Here is a 15,880-nt window from a genome sequence, read left to right on the forward strand (position 1 = left end):
CATAGGGTCGTAATATGGCGGCCTGGATATCTGTCACATTTGTGGCGGAGTATTTCCCTCGACTAGGATCTAAATCAAGCCCTATGTTTTAGACAGTTATTGTATATTCTTAGCAGTATAACTTTATAATTCAGTTTAATTTATATGGTCATTTGAATATGCAAAATGATTTTTAATCATGCATCCAGTAGTCAACAGTAATATTATTTTTCTTTTTATAGTTTCAATAATTCTTTCACAATTCAAAACTCTTGCCCACATCTACCCTGGCTCCTAGGGTGCGACTACAATAGTGTTCTAGATACATCTTTGGACAGATCCTATCCCTCCTATCCGACACACTCCTGTGCCGTCAGGCAACACATCTTTGCGCGTGGGCAGAACACTGGGCCCTTGTGGGCATATGGCACACACTGTTTCCTACAGACAAACTCTACTCCTTTTACTCTGCACCCCACTAACTCTATGTCTGTCTGGACTGCTATTGGTGCTCAAGGTCTCTACTCCCCAGTGTGAGGCACTCCGATTGTCTAGGAAGAATTGTGGTGGATCACACAGCACACATAATAGGCTTGTGCTGGTTACTTCCATAACCCCTGTACCTCTCTGGTGCCTCCAACACAACACCTTGGATGACCCAGCATTATGGGCACACAGGATACCAACATTCAGCAATCTTACCAGACAATCATAACACTACCGGGAGCCGGGCCATAGAGTGGGATATATTCAAGGTTGTCACACAGGGCATTTGTATGAAATAATGGGTGTCCACAAGACACTAGAATGTGAGCTAGGCAAAGCCGAGTCATACTTGGCTGCTCTGAACAGACACCCTGATGTCCACATAAACAGTGCTACACAACGTATCAAAGCAAAAGCAATTGCATCTCAGCTGGAACACCAGCAGCATTTTAATTTCAATGCATACGCGGCCAGAAGGGTGACAGGGCTGGGCAAATGTTGGCTTAGTTGGTATGATACAAATCGACTACCCCCTGGTCATGGAGATTTGCTCCCAGTCTAGGGAGATGCTCCTAAGTCAAGAAGCAATACTCTGAGAGTTCACCAAATACTATGCATACATGTATAAAGCACGGACTGCAGCTCCCCCAACAGACCTCACTGAAGTTCTGTCAAAAATCTCCATCCCACATATCCCCATGGTCACCAGGGTAGAATTAGATACCCAAATCATGGTACAGGAGGTATACAATGACCCTCCTCCCAAGTACATTTAGGACCCTTAGTCTCCGACTCGTTCCTAATTCAACGAGGTACACAGCAGGGCTGCCCATTGTCTCCCCTGTTGTTTGCCCTGGCAATGGAGCTGGTGGTGATCCGTCTTCGAGAGGAGGAACAGCACTGGGGCATCCCATTGTCAGACAGGCTACCCTCACCCCACTACACAATACCCTAGCCGAATTTCCAGTGGTCTCTGGCCTCCAAATCAACTGGGCAAAATCTGCGGTCTACCCCTTGATCCCAGGAACCCCACATCATGATTTCATGTTGGGCCAAAAGCATCTTCAATGGAGCCCAGGGGCAGTCCATTACCTAGGAATCCAACTCTATCACTCGGTAGCAGACATATATGATGGTAATCTTCCTTAGGCACTTGCTGGAACCAGGACACAGATGACATTCTGGCAATCACGCTCCCTTGCCCCTATTGGTAGGATAGCACTTATTAAAATGCTTATTCTTCTCAAGCTGTTATATTACTCTGCGAATCTCCCCGTGCAGTCTTCAGGGAGCTAGACACACTGTCGGACTCCTTGATCAGAGGCATGCAATGGCACCAAGTGGCCCTCATGAAAATGCAGCTCCCTGCGGAGGAGGGGGGGCTTGGAGCCCCCTTCTTTGAGGACTACTTTTTGGCAGCACAAATATAATGGCTGTCAAATTGGACTGTGGAGCGCTGCATGGGAAAGGTTACCGGCTTGTGTGGCACCCTCCAGCATGACCGCGCGGCACCGTCTACTGTTCCCTAGGTTAACGTCTTCCTTGTCCTGGCCCCTACAAGTAATAATAGCACAAACCTGCATGCTCCACATACACTGACTCTCACGAGACAGACCATGCTATGCGCCTAATATTCCATTAGTGGGTCTCCCCCGCTTCCTGGGACATTGTACAGCACAACCACTAACAACTTGTACAGTAAACTCCCTCTGCACCACCGAGGACTTTAGGCTGACAGCCATCTCCTCACGTTTGACCTAATGACTGCAGACAATAACCTATCACCTGGGCAGTTAATCAACTACAAGCAAATGCACAATTACACGCGGAAACTATGGGGACATATTGAAACCAAACCACCATCACACCCTGATATACAGGCCATATACACAATGGGCAAGGGCAACCTCTTGTAACCTGGCTCTACAGAGCAATAAGAAAATTCTTGGACACCCCACTAACACCCCTCCGATGCCAATGGGAGGGGGAAATAGGCAAGGAATTGAGAGACAAAATTTGAAAAATAGCGACGTCCCACCCCAAGTGAGTTTTCCATAATTCTCACTATAAAAAGGTTCAAGTTCACCTTTTTCACAGGGCTTACCTCACCCTAGCCTGACTGGACAGGTACTATCCTACAGCACAAATAACTTCCCCGTGCTGCCCCCAGCTTTGCGTGGACCTCCACCACCTTCCCCAGCGCAACACCATTATTGGACCTTGATCACATCACTTTAAGAGAAATAACAGAACTACCAGACCTCCAGTAATGAAAAGTCTGCGCCCTGGGTACTTGTAAGTGCAAAAAACACACAAGGTGTGATCCCACTTTGCAGCACTAGCTTTTCTACTAGCAGTCCGCACACTTAGCCTGCATTGACAAAGAGCCTCCTCGCCTCCTGTGGAGGCTAGGAGAGGGGCCCTGAATAAATGTGGAGCAACAGAGGAAGAAGCACTGTGCAATGGAAAACTCAGAAGCCTCTGCCGCCATCCCATCTCCAACCACTGGGAGGTGATCCTTACCCATTTTCAGCAACACACCTGTGATGACACCTTGCCACCCTGACATGCAACATCCAGTGCACCAAATCAGGTGCGATGCCCTTCTTGCCCCCGTTGGTACAGGTGCCCTCTGCCTCATGGGGATTCCGTAAGCCTGGCCTTAAAGTCGACCCACTTACCTCCTGAACCTGCTGTCCAGATTGAGCAGTTTCTGTCAAGTGGATACCCCTTTCTCACATCTACTACTCAATGTGCAATGCACTACACCATTTACTTCAGGGCAGTAAGACAAGGATACAAGCCATGCCCACCGAAACCTTTCTCTCACCCAGTTCAACCCAGCTTAAATCCCAGTAAAGCACAAAGCACACCTGCACATTAATAACATCGTCATAGCAACACCCCTAGTCGATTCATAGCTGTGTGACAGATGTTGTAAGTGCTCTGTCCACGCTGTATGCCAGTTATTTTGCTCTTCTGTTCCAATAAAACAAAACATAATTTTAAAAAAGTGACCCTGCTGAAGGGGCGACAGAAATTAAGTTCTGAAGATACAAATTAAAAGCTATATACGTGTACAAGAAGAGGCAAGTTGTTTCCGAGTAATTCCTGTAATAAAAATTATTTATTTTAAATATCAAATTTTTGTCCCTGCATGCATAATAGAGACATAATACAAACATATTTTAGTGGGTTCTGCCTGATATAAAAGTTCACCAGGCACCACTTTCAGCTAGCCTTTTAGGGGAATCTGTCTTTAAATCTACAGCGGTGTTAATTTCTCACCATGACATTTTGAAATAAATGTTACAAATACAAAAAAGTTACTGTTTCCGAAATGAAACAAGATGGCAGTCCTAACCCATTTCACAGTACAAAAGGGTCTTGATTATAGTATTATGCCACATTTATTTTAATCTAAGGGCCTAATTGTGAGAGGGGTGCAATTTTGCTCTCGTAAAAGGCATACAAGTGATGCAATAATACTGCATTCCCAGTATTGACACCACCCCTGGACATTTCACCAGCTTAAAGAGGGTGACATTTTACGGTAGGAAATGTGCCAAAAAATACAGAATTACTTGAGAAACAAGTGCTGTAAATATGATCCCCACTTTTATTACCTATCCACAAATTAAATTATTGTTGTATTTCCGCATTGAAAAATTACCAATACCCTCGGTATAAGTATTTCCACCACCCTTGTTATGTGGGGCTAAGTGTTAAATTACAGGCATGTAAGTGCTGCCCTTACTTCTAAAAGTGGGCATCCGCATGCAAGAATTGAGACACATTAATCAAGCAGACAGACATACCGTGCATTGCAATTCAGTGGCCCTTGTTGTACCTGTCCTGGGATAAACAGAGAAGCACAAATCTCACGTTTTCAGTCCCGCTTATAATACATTCAAATAGGTTTAATTGTTTGCATTTTGTGTAAACTTATTATTTGTATACATTTGTTGTTTATAGTCTTCTATTCTTCCAGAAAGCCAAAGAAAACAAGTCCAGTGCCGGAAAGCAGGGAAACGAGGTATGAATTTTCTTAATTTTGCTTTCGTTCTTCAACCTCTATGTAAACCTACGATGTCTTACTCATTGTAATTTGTAGTTTACATATAGACCCATGAAGTGCGCTTTCACAAACGTCTTATGACTCATACTGTGATATGACATTTATGAGAGGCAGGCTTCTAGGGCAGAGTACAGGATGTAGGTGAGACATTTGCTCAACGGCAATGTAAATAGAACACCACTACTTAAAGTAATACTTGTATATGAGCAAATGTCTGCCCATCAAATAATGCAATGATCATCTGAAAGAGACTGAACCAGGGGCGGCTCCTCCATAAGGGTGGAGGAGCGTTGCCACCCCCCCCCCCCCCCAGCCGCCAGTGGCAGCTGCAAACCTCTTCCCTTTTTTGGGAAAAGGAGCGGGGTAACAAGCAATGAGGGGGTGTGCACAGCACCCCCCCTCAGAGCGCATGTGTGTGAGGCCGGCCGCCTTGGGCCGGCCAAACACACATGCGCACAGGGCTCTCTCTCGACGAGAGACAGAGGAGCGACGCACGGAGGAGGAGGTTAGAGTTTTGGTTTTTTAAAAATTATTTTTGATTTATTTAATTCCCCCACCCCCACCCTGTGCGGGTGCCACCTGCCCCTTCTGTTTAGTGTGACTGGATTGAAAATGAAATAGAATCATTGGACTCGCAAAAACGCATACATCTCATCCTGAAAGTACTTTAGTCTTATTTTTATTTCACAAACATTCCTAGAAGCATACCTGTAAAGCTGCACCAGGTGTAGATTTCAAAGCATGCCTTTGAGAATGGCATGTAACATCACCTGTAGGCTCCTTTCCCTGCCATGGATAAAGAATTCCACTGTGCAAATGGACATTGTTTCTCAGTGAGGAAACATTTTTCCTTGTTGAGGTCATCCATCCTACACACACCTAACAAATGTGGGGTTAACCCATTACTTTTTCCATCCTAGGAGGGGAGTTACTCAAGCCATTGTTCGGAGTTCTTACCATTTCCAGGGTAGAAAGTGGTTGGGCAAAGTTTGTAAGTGATCACAAATGTATATGATTGGAGGCATTCATAAACTTACTATGCAAACCCCTCCTTGCGATGCCCACTTCTGATACATTCAGTTAGATTTACTGGTGCAGAGTTTTCCAAATTTGTAGTGAAGAAGTACATTTATGCATGTTAGGAATCGTTTGGTGAATTTCTGGCAGGCGTAATTGAGGTATTTCCAGCTGTAAATGTACGCTTACTTCTGAAAATACCTCTGTGAATTAGCTCCCTAGAACCTGGAAAGCCCTTGGACCAAATTTGATATCCGAACCATATTCAACATCTGTCAATATCCTCCTGCTAAAATGTTGCTCTCTTCCAGACCTACATCAAGAGATCTGAAGTAACCTAAAACAGACAAGAAGTGCCTTATAAACCCCCCAATCAACAAATGCATAGATAAACTTGAATTTTAAACGTGGTTCTAGCTTAAAATAATATTGAGTCCTGTTTGAATTCACAGGGAAGAAGCAAAACCATGCTGACTAAAGAGCAGTCACTTGGATGAAATTCTTCAGATTATTTATAGGAAGTAAAATGCATATTTATTTAGTAATACAAACAGGCCCTGGAAGAAATCAAACCAAGTATACAGAATGTAACTGCTTCACAGAGGAAATTATTGTCCTTGCTTCTCTTCAATTGATATTCACTGATAATTCACTGTAACATAGCAAATGTTAACATATAGGGCCTTATTAAGAGTTTGGCAGGCGGTAGAGGCCAAACTCTTTCGGACGGAAAACCACCACTCCGGTTTTCCACCCGCCAGCCCTATTATGAGTATTCTGCTGGGCCAGCGGGCTGAAATAGCGTTTCCGCCTGCCAGCCCAGTGGAATACTCACCACAACATTGACGCCAGCTCGTAATTGATCCGACGGCAATGTTGCAATGTTTCGGGTGCCTGTCATTCGGGCAGTGAAAAGCGCAACAGGGCTGTCCATGGGGGGGGCCTGCACTGCCCATACCAAGTGGGACCTCCATGCCTCCATGCAAAAGCCGGCGGAGACGGGAGTCGTAATCCCTTGGCGGATTAAGACGGCCAGCACCGCCAGGCTGTCAACCGGCAGCAACCTGGCGGTGCCGGTAGTCCGACCGTGGCGGATCCACCATGGTTATAATATGGTGGTCTCAAGACTGCATATACTCGTAATAAGGGCCATAGTGTCATAGACGCACCACTAGCATTTTTATCTGACAGAGTGGACAGGAAGTAAATCAAATGGGATGTAACAAGAGACAAATATTTTAGATCATGGAGGGTAGACAGACTAGAGCACAACTCAAGGAGGGTAGGTAGATAGGTAGGGTGGAAATGTATATGCTTTGTAATGATGAAGAGGGGAAGGATGTCTGGAATGGAGAATACTGAATTATTATTGTAAGGGTGTAACATAAAGAAAAGGTAGAGTAAACAACATCACAATGTATTCACATTCTACCTACCTATTAGACCATGTAGCAGTCTGATCTGATTTTACGCTGGGTAGTCTTTGAATTGAGGGATTTTGAGATCTTTCCTGACCTAGATGAGAATAAGCTCTGGGAAAATGCATTCCAAAAATTGAGGTACATCCATAGAAGAGTTGATTGAGTCTTTCTGGTTTGAAACTCAGAATTTTCAAATTATTGCAACTTACCTATACCTGCATGTTCCAGGAGGTTGCAAGGTATCCAGTAAGATAATGTGGGGCATTGTGACAGACAGCTTTGTATGTCAGGTGTATAGACACGACTGGCCTCAACAGAGAGTCAGTGTAGGGTGATTAACACCTGGCAATGTGGTCACAGGGACAGGAGGTTGAGACAATTTTCAGGATGGCCTACAACAAGGGCATTCAATATTTAGCTGTGATTTAGATGCATAATGGCTGCTTTAGCAGAGAAGGGCCCACCCAATTTAGAGATCTCCACCATGCAGGTTTGTGTGTTTTTTCCACAGTCCACAGGTGGTTCCCCTCAGCACGCCCTAAGCCACCACATTGGGAAAATAAACCTTACAGCAATTTCAATAGGCCTGTGCAGCATGGTGGAATTGTTTCCACCTACCATAGGTATTAGAAATGTATCCTCAAAGTCAGCTTACTTTTCCAGTGGCCAAATCAGAGGGGTGTCCGACTTGTGGCAATTTATTTACAAGCACACTTGGAACATTTCTGCACAGTTCTGTGAAAGCTTGGTCCAGCAATTTGATTTTTTATTTTCAATAGATGTTAAACTTTACAATTCTGTTTCATTTTCTACCAGTGACACCATCACTTGCATGGCTTGTAGCTTGGAGTGACTTGCTAAACCTCTCACACAGTTTTAATTTGTCTCTTACTTACTCATCTGCTCTATAAAAAGAAGCCCTTAATACAGAGAATGGGCCACAACTGGCCTGGTAAAGTGGATGTTACATGTAATATTTAGATGACATTAATTCACATTTGTAATGCATTCCTCAGGGTCCTCATTTGGTGACTGATGAACTTCACTCTATAAGTTTTGAAACACAAGTTCAACTCTATGGATTGACCATAGATCTAGAAGTAAGTGCAGTTTATTCATCATTTGTTTGAAGGCAAATATGAAACTGTTCAATGGTACCTGAATGTTGCTTTTATTCAGCCATATGAATGTAAAGGGCTAAGATTATCAATTATGTTGGTGATCATCCAATTGTTTGCGTCCTATGTAGTCTCATCAATTATTCCATTTTTGCTTTTTTTGTTTTTTTGAAGCAAGATGATGTCACCAAAGTATATGGAAAGGTGGGTGGAGGGTTAAAGTTATGTGACTGATTAGTGTCCGAATTTCATGACATAGGAGGGTTTGCCCCCGAAAATTCTTACTTTCTTCTACAGATGTAGTATATCAAAGCCTCCCTTTACACACAGCATAAGTTGGTAGCCCATGTTTATCAAAACCCTAAAATCTTCAGTATGTCAAAATAAGATGGAGGGGCTTAGCTTAGTCAGTGAGATTCGGGGGCTGTGAATTACATATTTCCCAAATACAAAAGCAGTGGGCTGAAGAATGGAAGGGTGAAATGTCCAAGGTAGGGATGGGCTGTTTCCATGAGGAACTGTTTCAGTACCAATTTGCATTTAGTGGGCCTCAGTCTACAGTGACCTAGTGGGTGAAAAGCAGTCGCTAGGAATGCTACTCCAAGTGATTGCCACTGCTTTCACTAATTGCAAGCATTTATTCATCACCTTTTGGGGGTTTAATTACCAGTAGTATGGCTGGAAACCTGAAACTGGTACAGCTTTATAAGCCTTCCACTGCCAATGTTTGTGGATTTCAAAAAGAAGTGAATTGGCACCTACTTAAGGAGTACTTTGATGGATGCAGATTTACTACTTTTCTGATAAACCGCTCACTAAATATATTTAAGGTCCTGATCCAAAAAATGAACAAGTTAAAATCTCTTAGTATAATGAGATCTGACACAGACGTAGCAAAACCGACTCAGGGCCTCCAGACCAAACTACTATACCAAGCATACAATTAAAGGGTGTCACACCCCAAACACCCCTGCTATGTCCCTGCCTTTCCTGGTAAATCTTCCTGGGAACTAGTGAAAATGGTTACGTTCAACACAACGCCCAGAGTCCTTGCACTGGGATCACCTCTTTTAAATGTTGTTTTACGGCACACACTCTTCTACTTCTCTGCTACAAGAACTCTAGATGGTAGAGCTGTCAAATTGGTGCATGTAGGCAGGGCTCTATGTTTTAAGTCATCGCATTTTAAAAGTCCTTTTATAAAGTGGCTGACACCCCCATGCACTTAGCCCAAGTTGCAAATGGAGAAGGGCACACAGGCAAATAAATAGGGGAGCCGAGCCAGAGATGAGCCATGGGCCTGCTTGGCTCTAAGAGTGCACAAGGAGTGAAAAAGTTTGGCATATATGTCGTGCAACAAAAATAATGCAATAATATGACACAACCTCACACAGAAGCATTTCACCTTAGTATATCATGTTATATCACTACATAGACAGACATTTGTTCAAAGTGATACTTTTTATATACATTGATGGCTCCCCGCCAACAACAATGCCATTAGTGAACAACGTGGCAAGTCAGTAGTTATGTAAACCCTAAAAGTGGCCTAGATTCTTGTTATGGATGGAGTCACATTACAGTCTATTAATCCCTTGAGTCCTAAGGACGAGATGGTCTCATGCTCAGCACCATTGGATCTGGCTGCGCTGAGGGAAAGACCATCTTCTCCTTAGCACTAAAGTGACTACATCACATATATGCGGCGCTTAAACAGCACACATCCTGAACTCAAGTATTTAAAAGTGCACTCATATGACAATAAAGAATGAGGGTCTCTGTGAAATAAAATATGTGCCTAGGATCACACAATTTGGTCAAGCAGGGAACCAGGATTCATTCTCTGTTATCTGGTTTGAAATTTAGCCACAATATGGTATCTCTGTTTCTGCCTCTTATATCACTGATCACTTTTTTGACTTTCATTCATGGAAAAGAAAAATCAACAAAGAAATAGCAGACCCAACTCAGGGCCCCCAGATCTAACTACAAAGTCAAGAAGCTTTGGTCCTTTTGGGAATTAGAAAAGGGCGCCCCCTCCTCTCTGCAGTATGAAACACCTCTATATACAAAACACTACTGATACAGAAAATATGCATCTTTAAAACATTCTTTTCCGGAAATAATAGTTAAAAAAAATAAAGAATGAAGCTGCCAAAAGAGAAAGACTGATGACTGTGAATGGATGGATCTTGGATTCTAAATCTATAGAAATGCCTTTTAATCACAGTGTTGGTCACTTAAGGTAATCTCACTACCACATAGGATGCAATTGAGGAAATAGTCAGTTTTAGCAAGTAGATCAATAACATCCTCAATTCTGTGCACGTCCATCTTGTTAGACCATGCAGAAATGTTAGAACATTATTTCAAAGAAATAACATTACAGAAGTTAGCTGGGGCATAATCTATGATGCAGCTAAGGCAGTAATTAGGGACAGCTTAATCTATCATACAGAAACCATCACAAGATCAATCAAACAACAGAAGATGGGCCTAGAATCCCAGCTCCAACAAGTAGGGTCTCAGTTAAAAAAGACCGCTCGCAGAGACATACTGAGAAAACGTAGAGGTGATTTAGAACTACTGTTGTGTCTTTACACCACCCACAAATAAGAAATATTACCAAAAAGTTGATAAAGCTAACAGAATTTTAGCTTATAAACTCAGAAAAACCCAGATGAGGAACCATATTCACACTTTCAAAGACAACAAGGGTGCTTAACCACACCACTACCCACTCTCAGATCCTAAACTTTGAATCTCCAAGATGATTTACCTTAGATACGTCTCCTTCCCATGAGATGATTCATTTTGCCTCACTCAAATCACTTATTTCACCTGAAGAAGAGAGACTAGCCATTAAGAACATGCCATGTAACACACCTCCAGGACCTTCCTGCTTTTCTGTAATCATTATATAACTGATATGTTATAATTGACCAGCAAATTTTCTAAGCTCTGTAAGAATTTTCTAACCTCCGATTCTGTCACTAAACCTATTACAGAATTCACCATATCTCTGTTTTTAAAGTCAGAAAAAGACGCCACACTATGCATTTCATATAGGTCCATAGACTTCCCGAACTATGAAGTAAAGATATTTACTGCAAAACAAGTCTTTCGCCTTTACTCAGTTTGTACCTCATTAACATACCAATCAGGTTTTATCAAAAAATTCCCTACTCCTGACAATACAAGATTTGTTGTAAATTTATATCAACACACTAAATGCAAAAAGAAACACATGCCCCTTCTCTTGCGTGATGCAAAGAAAACTGAGTTGCATGGCATTATTTAAGCAATGTCATTGCAAAAAAGGGGATTGTCCAGAACATTTGAAAAACATTTTATCTAGCTTTGTAACATCATTAGCAAAAATAAAATGGAGCACTTCTCTCAATTACCTCTCGAGGGGCATAAGCTAGGGGTGCTAGTTGTCACCACTTCTGTTCCTCCTATTGGTAGAACTCTTAATTAAAAAAAGACTTAATGATCCCAACATCTAAGGATTCTCAGTTGGACATAAGGAATATAAACGTGTACTCTTTGCCAAAAACTTTCTCTGTTTCTCAAAAAACTAAGAAATACATTTCAGACATTCTAGATGGATTGACTAGCTTTCCCAAGGTCGTAGATTTAAAGATAAATTAGACAAAGTCCCAAGGAATTGGAATCTCTGGTCCACTGTGTAATTGTAAAAAAAAAAACCTTATAAGAAAAATGTTGACAAACTATGTAAACATTTCTACTGATGGGGGGACTCGAGATCTCAAATGAGCAGGATTAAAAGTTGTCAAATGACTTTTCTGCCGTGATTCCTATAAGCCACACAAACCTCACCATTTTCTAGGTCTGCTGTTGGTCAGATAGCCCTCTCCAAATTTGTCTGAAATAATATAATGCCTAGAGTATGGAAGACCACGTTGACTACATGCATGTTGGATGGTGGTTTGAGTTTGCCTAACTTTAAAAGCTACACCTATGCTGCCTAGATACATCCAGCCTTAGACTGGAATCAGTGCTCTTCCTTGAAGCAATGGGTGGTTCTGGAACACAACTGTTCCCCATTTCACCTTAATCCACCTCTTATACTGTGGAACACCAGATCTGTAAGAGATGTTTTCTAAGAAACTACCAAAAAGGGATTTTTTGCCCATTTTAACGAATGAATAATTCACAACCAAGTCAGAAGTATAACTATATGACTCAATGCGTAGGTAACTAAAGAAGGAAATCTTCAAAAAACTATGGTCTAATATATGGTTTCCAGGCATATTCAGTTAGCATAAGAAAAATGTCTATAAAATAATGACCCTAAGGTACTTTACTCCAACCAGACCAGAGGTGAGTTTTGGCTGATCTGATCAGTGCTAGAAAGAGTGTGGTCCGCCCGATACAATAGTTCACTTATTGTGGTCCGCTACACACTCAGTCATTCTTGAAAGAAATACTGTCACACATCAAATCCATCGCCGGGGTGAAATTTCAAATCAGTCCCACTGTTCATTTGTTTGGGGGTCATGGAGATGACAGCATTCACCCCCTCACAACCCTACCAGGCAAACTAATTATGCAATTACTGCTGGCAGCTAGACTAACTGTACAATGCCCTTGGAAATCTCAATCTGTCACGCTGTGGTGGAGGAAAGTGTGGAACATTTATGCAATAGAAAGACTTGGTTACCATTTAAAACATTTATGAAAAGAGATCAGCTGAATGAGATCAGCTGAACTTTTTTTAATCTTGCTTACATGCCATTCTCTATACCCCACTGACATCTGTACGATAAGTCATCCTTGACATCCTTGACAAAGAAATCTTGGGCCGAAGGGTTAGTGTAACCAATTAATTACATTTATATTCATCTTTGTACATGTGGAAATTACCTCAGTGTTACTCCTATAATGTATTACAGCAACTGATTCATGGCATGTACCCTGCTTTTGAAATGCCAAACTTGAATAAATGAAAGTGTTTAAAAAACATGCTCCCAATATCTCACTTGCTGTCTCTGATAGGTCTGATTTTTCACACTAATGAACCACCAGTGGCATGATGGGAATACATCCCTGAGACTAGCCTGCTAATTTTTACAGATTTACACCTGACAGCTCAGGTAACCCCAGAATATTAGCGGGCCAGTTTGAGTTTTAGGATGTCAGCCCTAGTTTGCTTCAATACTTTGAATTCAGAGATTTTATTTTAAAATATAAGAATCTTGTAAACTAGTACAATGATTTTTCTTTTTAATAAACCAACTCTTAAAATATTCTCGAAAAAGACTGTAGATTAATGTAATCTTCATATTATACCAAGTCTGCAGGTGAATTTAATCCTCATATTACCTTTATTAAGTCCACACCTACACAAACATTTTTTTGAGTTGGTTTCTGTTAATTTGTAATTCAATGAAAACTACACAAAGTTTAAATACAAAAACATTAAACATTGTAAAGTTGTAATTATACCTTAAATTTATGATTTAGACACCACCTTCAAATTACTATAGGTTGTGCAGCTCTGAACACAGTCTTGTCACCTCTCTCGCCACACTATCAACTATAACTCATACCTTTTCCATTCACTGTTTATACCACTGCACACTACATCACTTGTAGCATGTGAGCTCATAACAATCATACCAACACTTATAACTTCTCAAATGACATTATTTGTCACAACACAGTGCTTGGTTAAGTTGTGAGTTATAGTTAGTATTGTCTGGTTAGCAAGGTCAAAAGTGTGTAACAAGGTCCACTACTTATAATAATTTGAACATGGTGGATAAATTGTAAATGAAAGTCATAACTACAACTATAGTTTGTGTAGTTTAAGCTTTGCATGGGGAAAATATGTTTTCCTAACTATAACTAAGCTTTAACCTTTGTTTTTTTCATTGGATTTCAGTCCGGGATCTCAAATGGAGAGTTGTTATGTGGAGTGTCGTACAGTACAGGGAAGGAGAGTGTTGTAAAGTCTATTGTCATAGAGTAGAGGATTGTACAATGGAATGGAATGGAGTAGAGTAGAGTGTAGTAGTGCATTGTACAGTGTAGTAAAGTGTTATATAGTGCATTGGCATGGTGTCTCATATAGTTTGAGTCAAGTATCGTAGACTGGAGCAGCGATTTGTACAGTGGAATGGTGTGTCATCAAACTGCAGAGTAGGGTGCAGTAGACTATTATAGAGTGGAGTAGGGTGATGTAGTGTGTCATAGAGTGGAGTATCGTCAAGTGGAGTGTTGTATAGTACAGTGGAGGAGAGTGTTGTAGAGTGGAGTGCTGTGTCATATAGTGGAATAGCGTATCATAGAGAGACTTATGGTGTAGTACAGTGGAGTAGAATGGATGGATATAGAGTGGAGCATGGAGTGTCATAGAGTGTAGTTCAATGTTGCAGAGTGGAGCTGCAAGCAGTGGAGTAGAGTGTTAGACAGTGAAATGGCGTAGAGCGGGTATAGTACAGTGGCGTAGCATGGGATAAAGTGTAGTAGAGTGGACTATAGTGGAGTGAGTACACTGGAGTGGGGTAGTGTGGAGAGGATTCAAATTTCAGAGTGGAGTGGCACTTTGTAGACTATAGAGTGTGGTATGCCGTACAGTGGAGTCGAGTAGCATACAGTCAAGTAAACTGTCATAGTTTGGAGTATGCCGTGTTGTACAATAGAGTGTAGTGGGACGTCGTACAGTATTAGAAAGTGATGTAGACTGCAATAGAGGCATACAGTCTAGTTGTTTTTTGTAGACTGGAGTGGTTTACAGTACAGTACAGTGTTACAGAATGTGGTAGAGTGGATTGGCATACAGTGTTACAGAGTACACTGGCATAGAGTGGTGTAGAGTGAAGTGGTGTACAGTGGAGTAGAGAAGTAGAGTGGGGTACCGTGTCATAGAGTACAGTAGAGTAAAGTGGGGTGCAGTGGCATACAAAGAGTTGCATACAGTTTTGTAAAGTAGACTAGAGTCTTGTAGAGTGGAGTAGTGTTGTACAGTGGCATACAGTACAGTGGTATAGACAGGAGTAAAGTGTCAGACAGTGGCATGCAGTGTAGTAGAGTGTTGTAGAGTAGAGTTGCATAAAGGACAGTAGTGTGAGAAACAGTGGAGCTGCGTAGAATGAATTTTTGTAAGTAACATAAAGTGAGGTAAAGTCTTGTACAGTGCAGTACAGTCCAGTGGAGTGGGGTAACAAAGTGTGGAGTAAAGAGTGTATTGGTGTGTCCTAGAGTACAGTGACATGGATTGGAGTCTATTGGCGTAGCCTTGGTAGTAAACTGTTATAAATTGGAGTGGGGTCTTATAAAGTAGATGGGAGTACTGTGCTGTATAGGAACGTGTTGCATAGTGGCATATAGAGTTGTACATTGGAGGTTACCAGCATAGAGTGGAGTATAGAGTTGAACAGTGGAGTGTATGGGGACAGAATAAAGTAGAATGTTGTAGAGTGCCATGAAGTGTGATAGAGTTTTATAGAGTGATGTTATATAGAGTGAAGAAGCATTTCATACAGTGGAGTGGCATAGAGTGAAGTAGGGTACAATGGATCCGTGTAGAGTAGGGTACCATACATTGAAGTGGCATAGCATAGAGTCGAGCAAACTGTTATAAATTGGAGTGGCGCCTCATAGAGTAGAGTGTGGTAAAGTGTTGGAAACTGTCATAGAGTGGACTAGACATAGAGTTGACTGCAAATTTGGACAGTAAAGTGTATGGGGATAGAGTGGAGTAGAGTCTGGTGGAGTGGAGTAGAGTGTTGTACAATAGAGTGTACAGGCAT

General features: G+C 41.7%; 1 protein-coding gene across 1 annotated transcript in view; it reads left to right on the forward strand.

The window, feature by feature from the left end:
* STAT4 (signal transducer and activator of transcription 4) overlaps positions 1-15,880 on the forward strand; it is a 522,693-nt gene that overhangs the window by 231,791 nt on the left and 275,022 nt on the right. Inside the window, exons 14-15 of the mRNA XM_069225876.1 lie at positions 4,457-4,501; positions 7,998-8,081. Coding sequence (XP_069081977.1) covers positions 4,457-4,501; positions 7,998-8,081 — 129 coding nt within the window. The remainder of the gene's footprint in view (positions 1-4,456; positions 4,502-7,997; positions 8,082-15,880) is intronic.

This window comes from Pleurodeles waltl, chromosome 3_1 (assembly GCF_031143425.1).
Source record: "Pleurodeles waltl isolate 20211129_DDA chromosome 3_1, aPleWal1.hap1.20221129, whole genome shotgun sequence".
Classification (NCBI taxonomy): Eukaryota; Metazoa; Chordata; class Amphibia; order Caudata; family Salamandridae; genus Pleurodeles; species Pleurodeles waltl.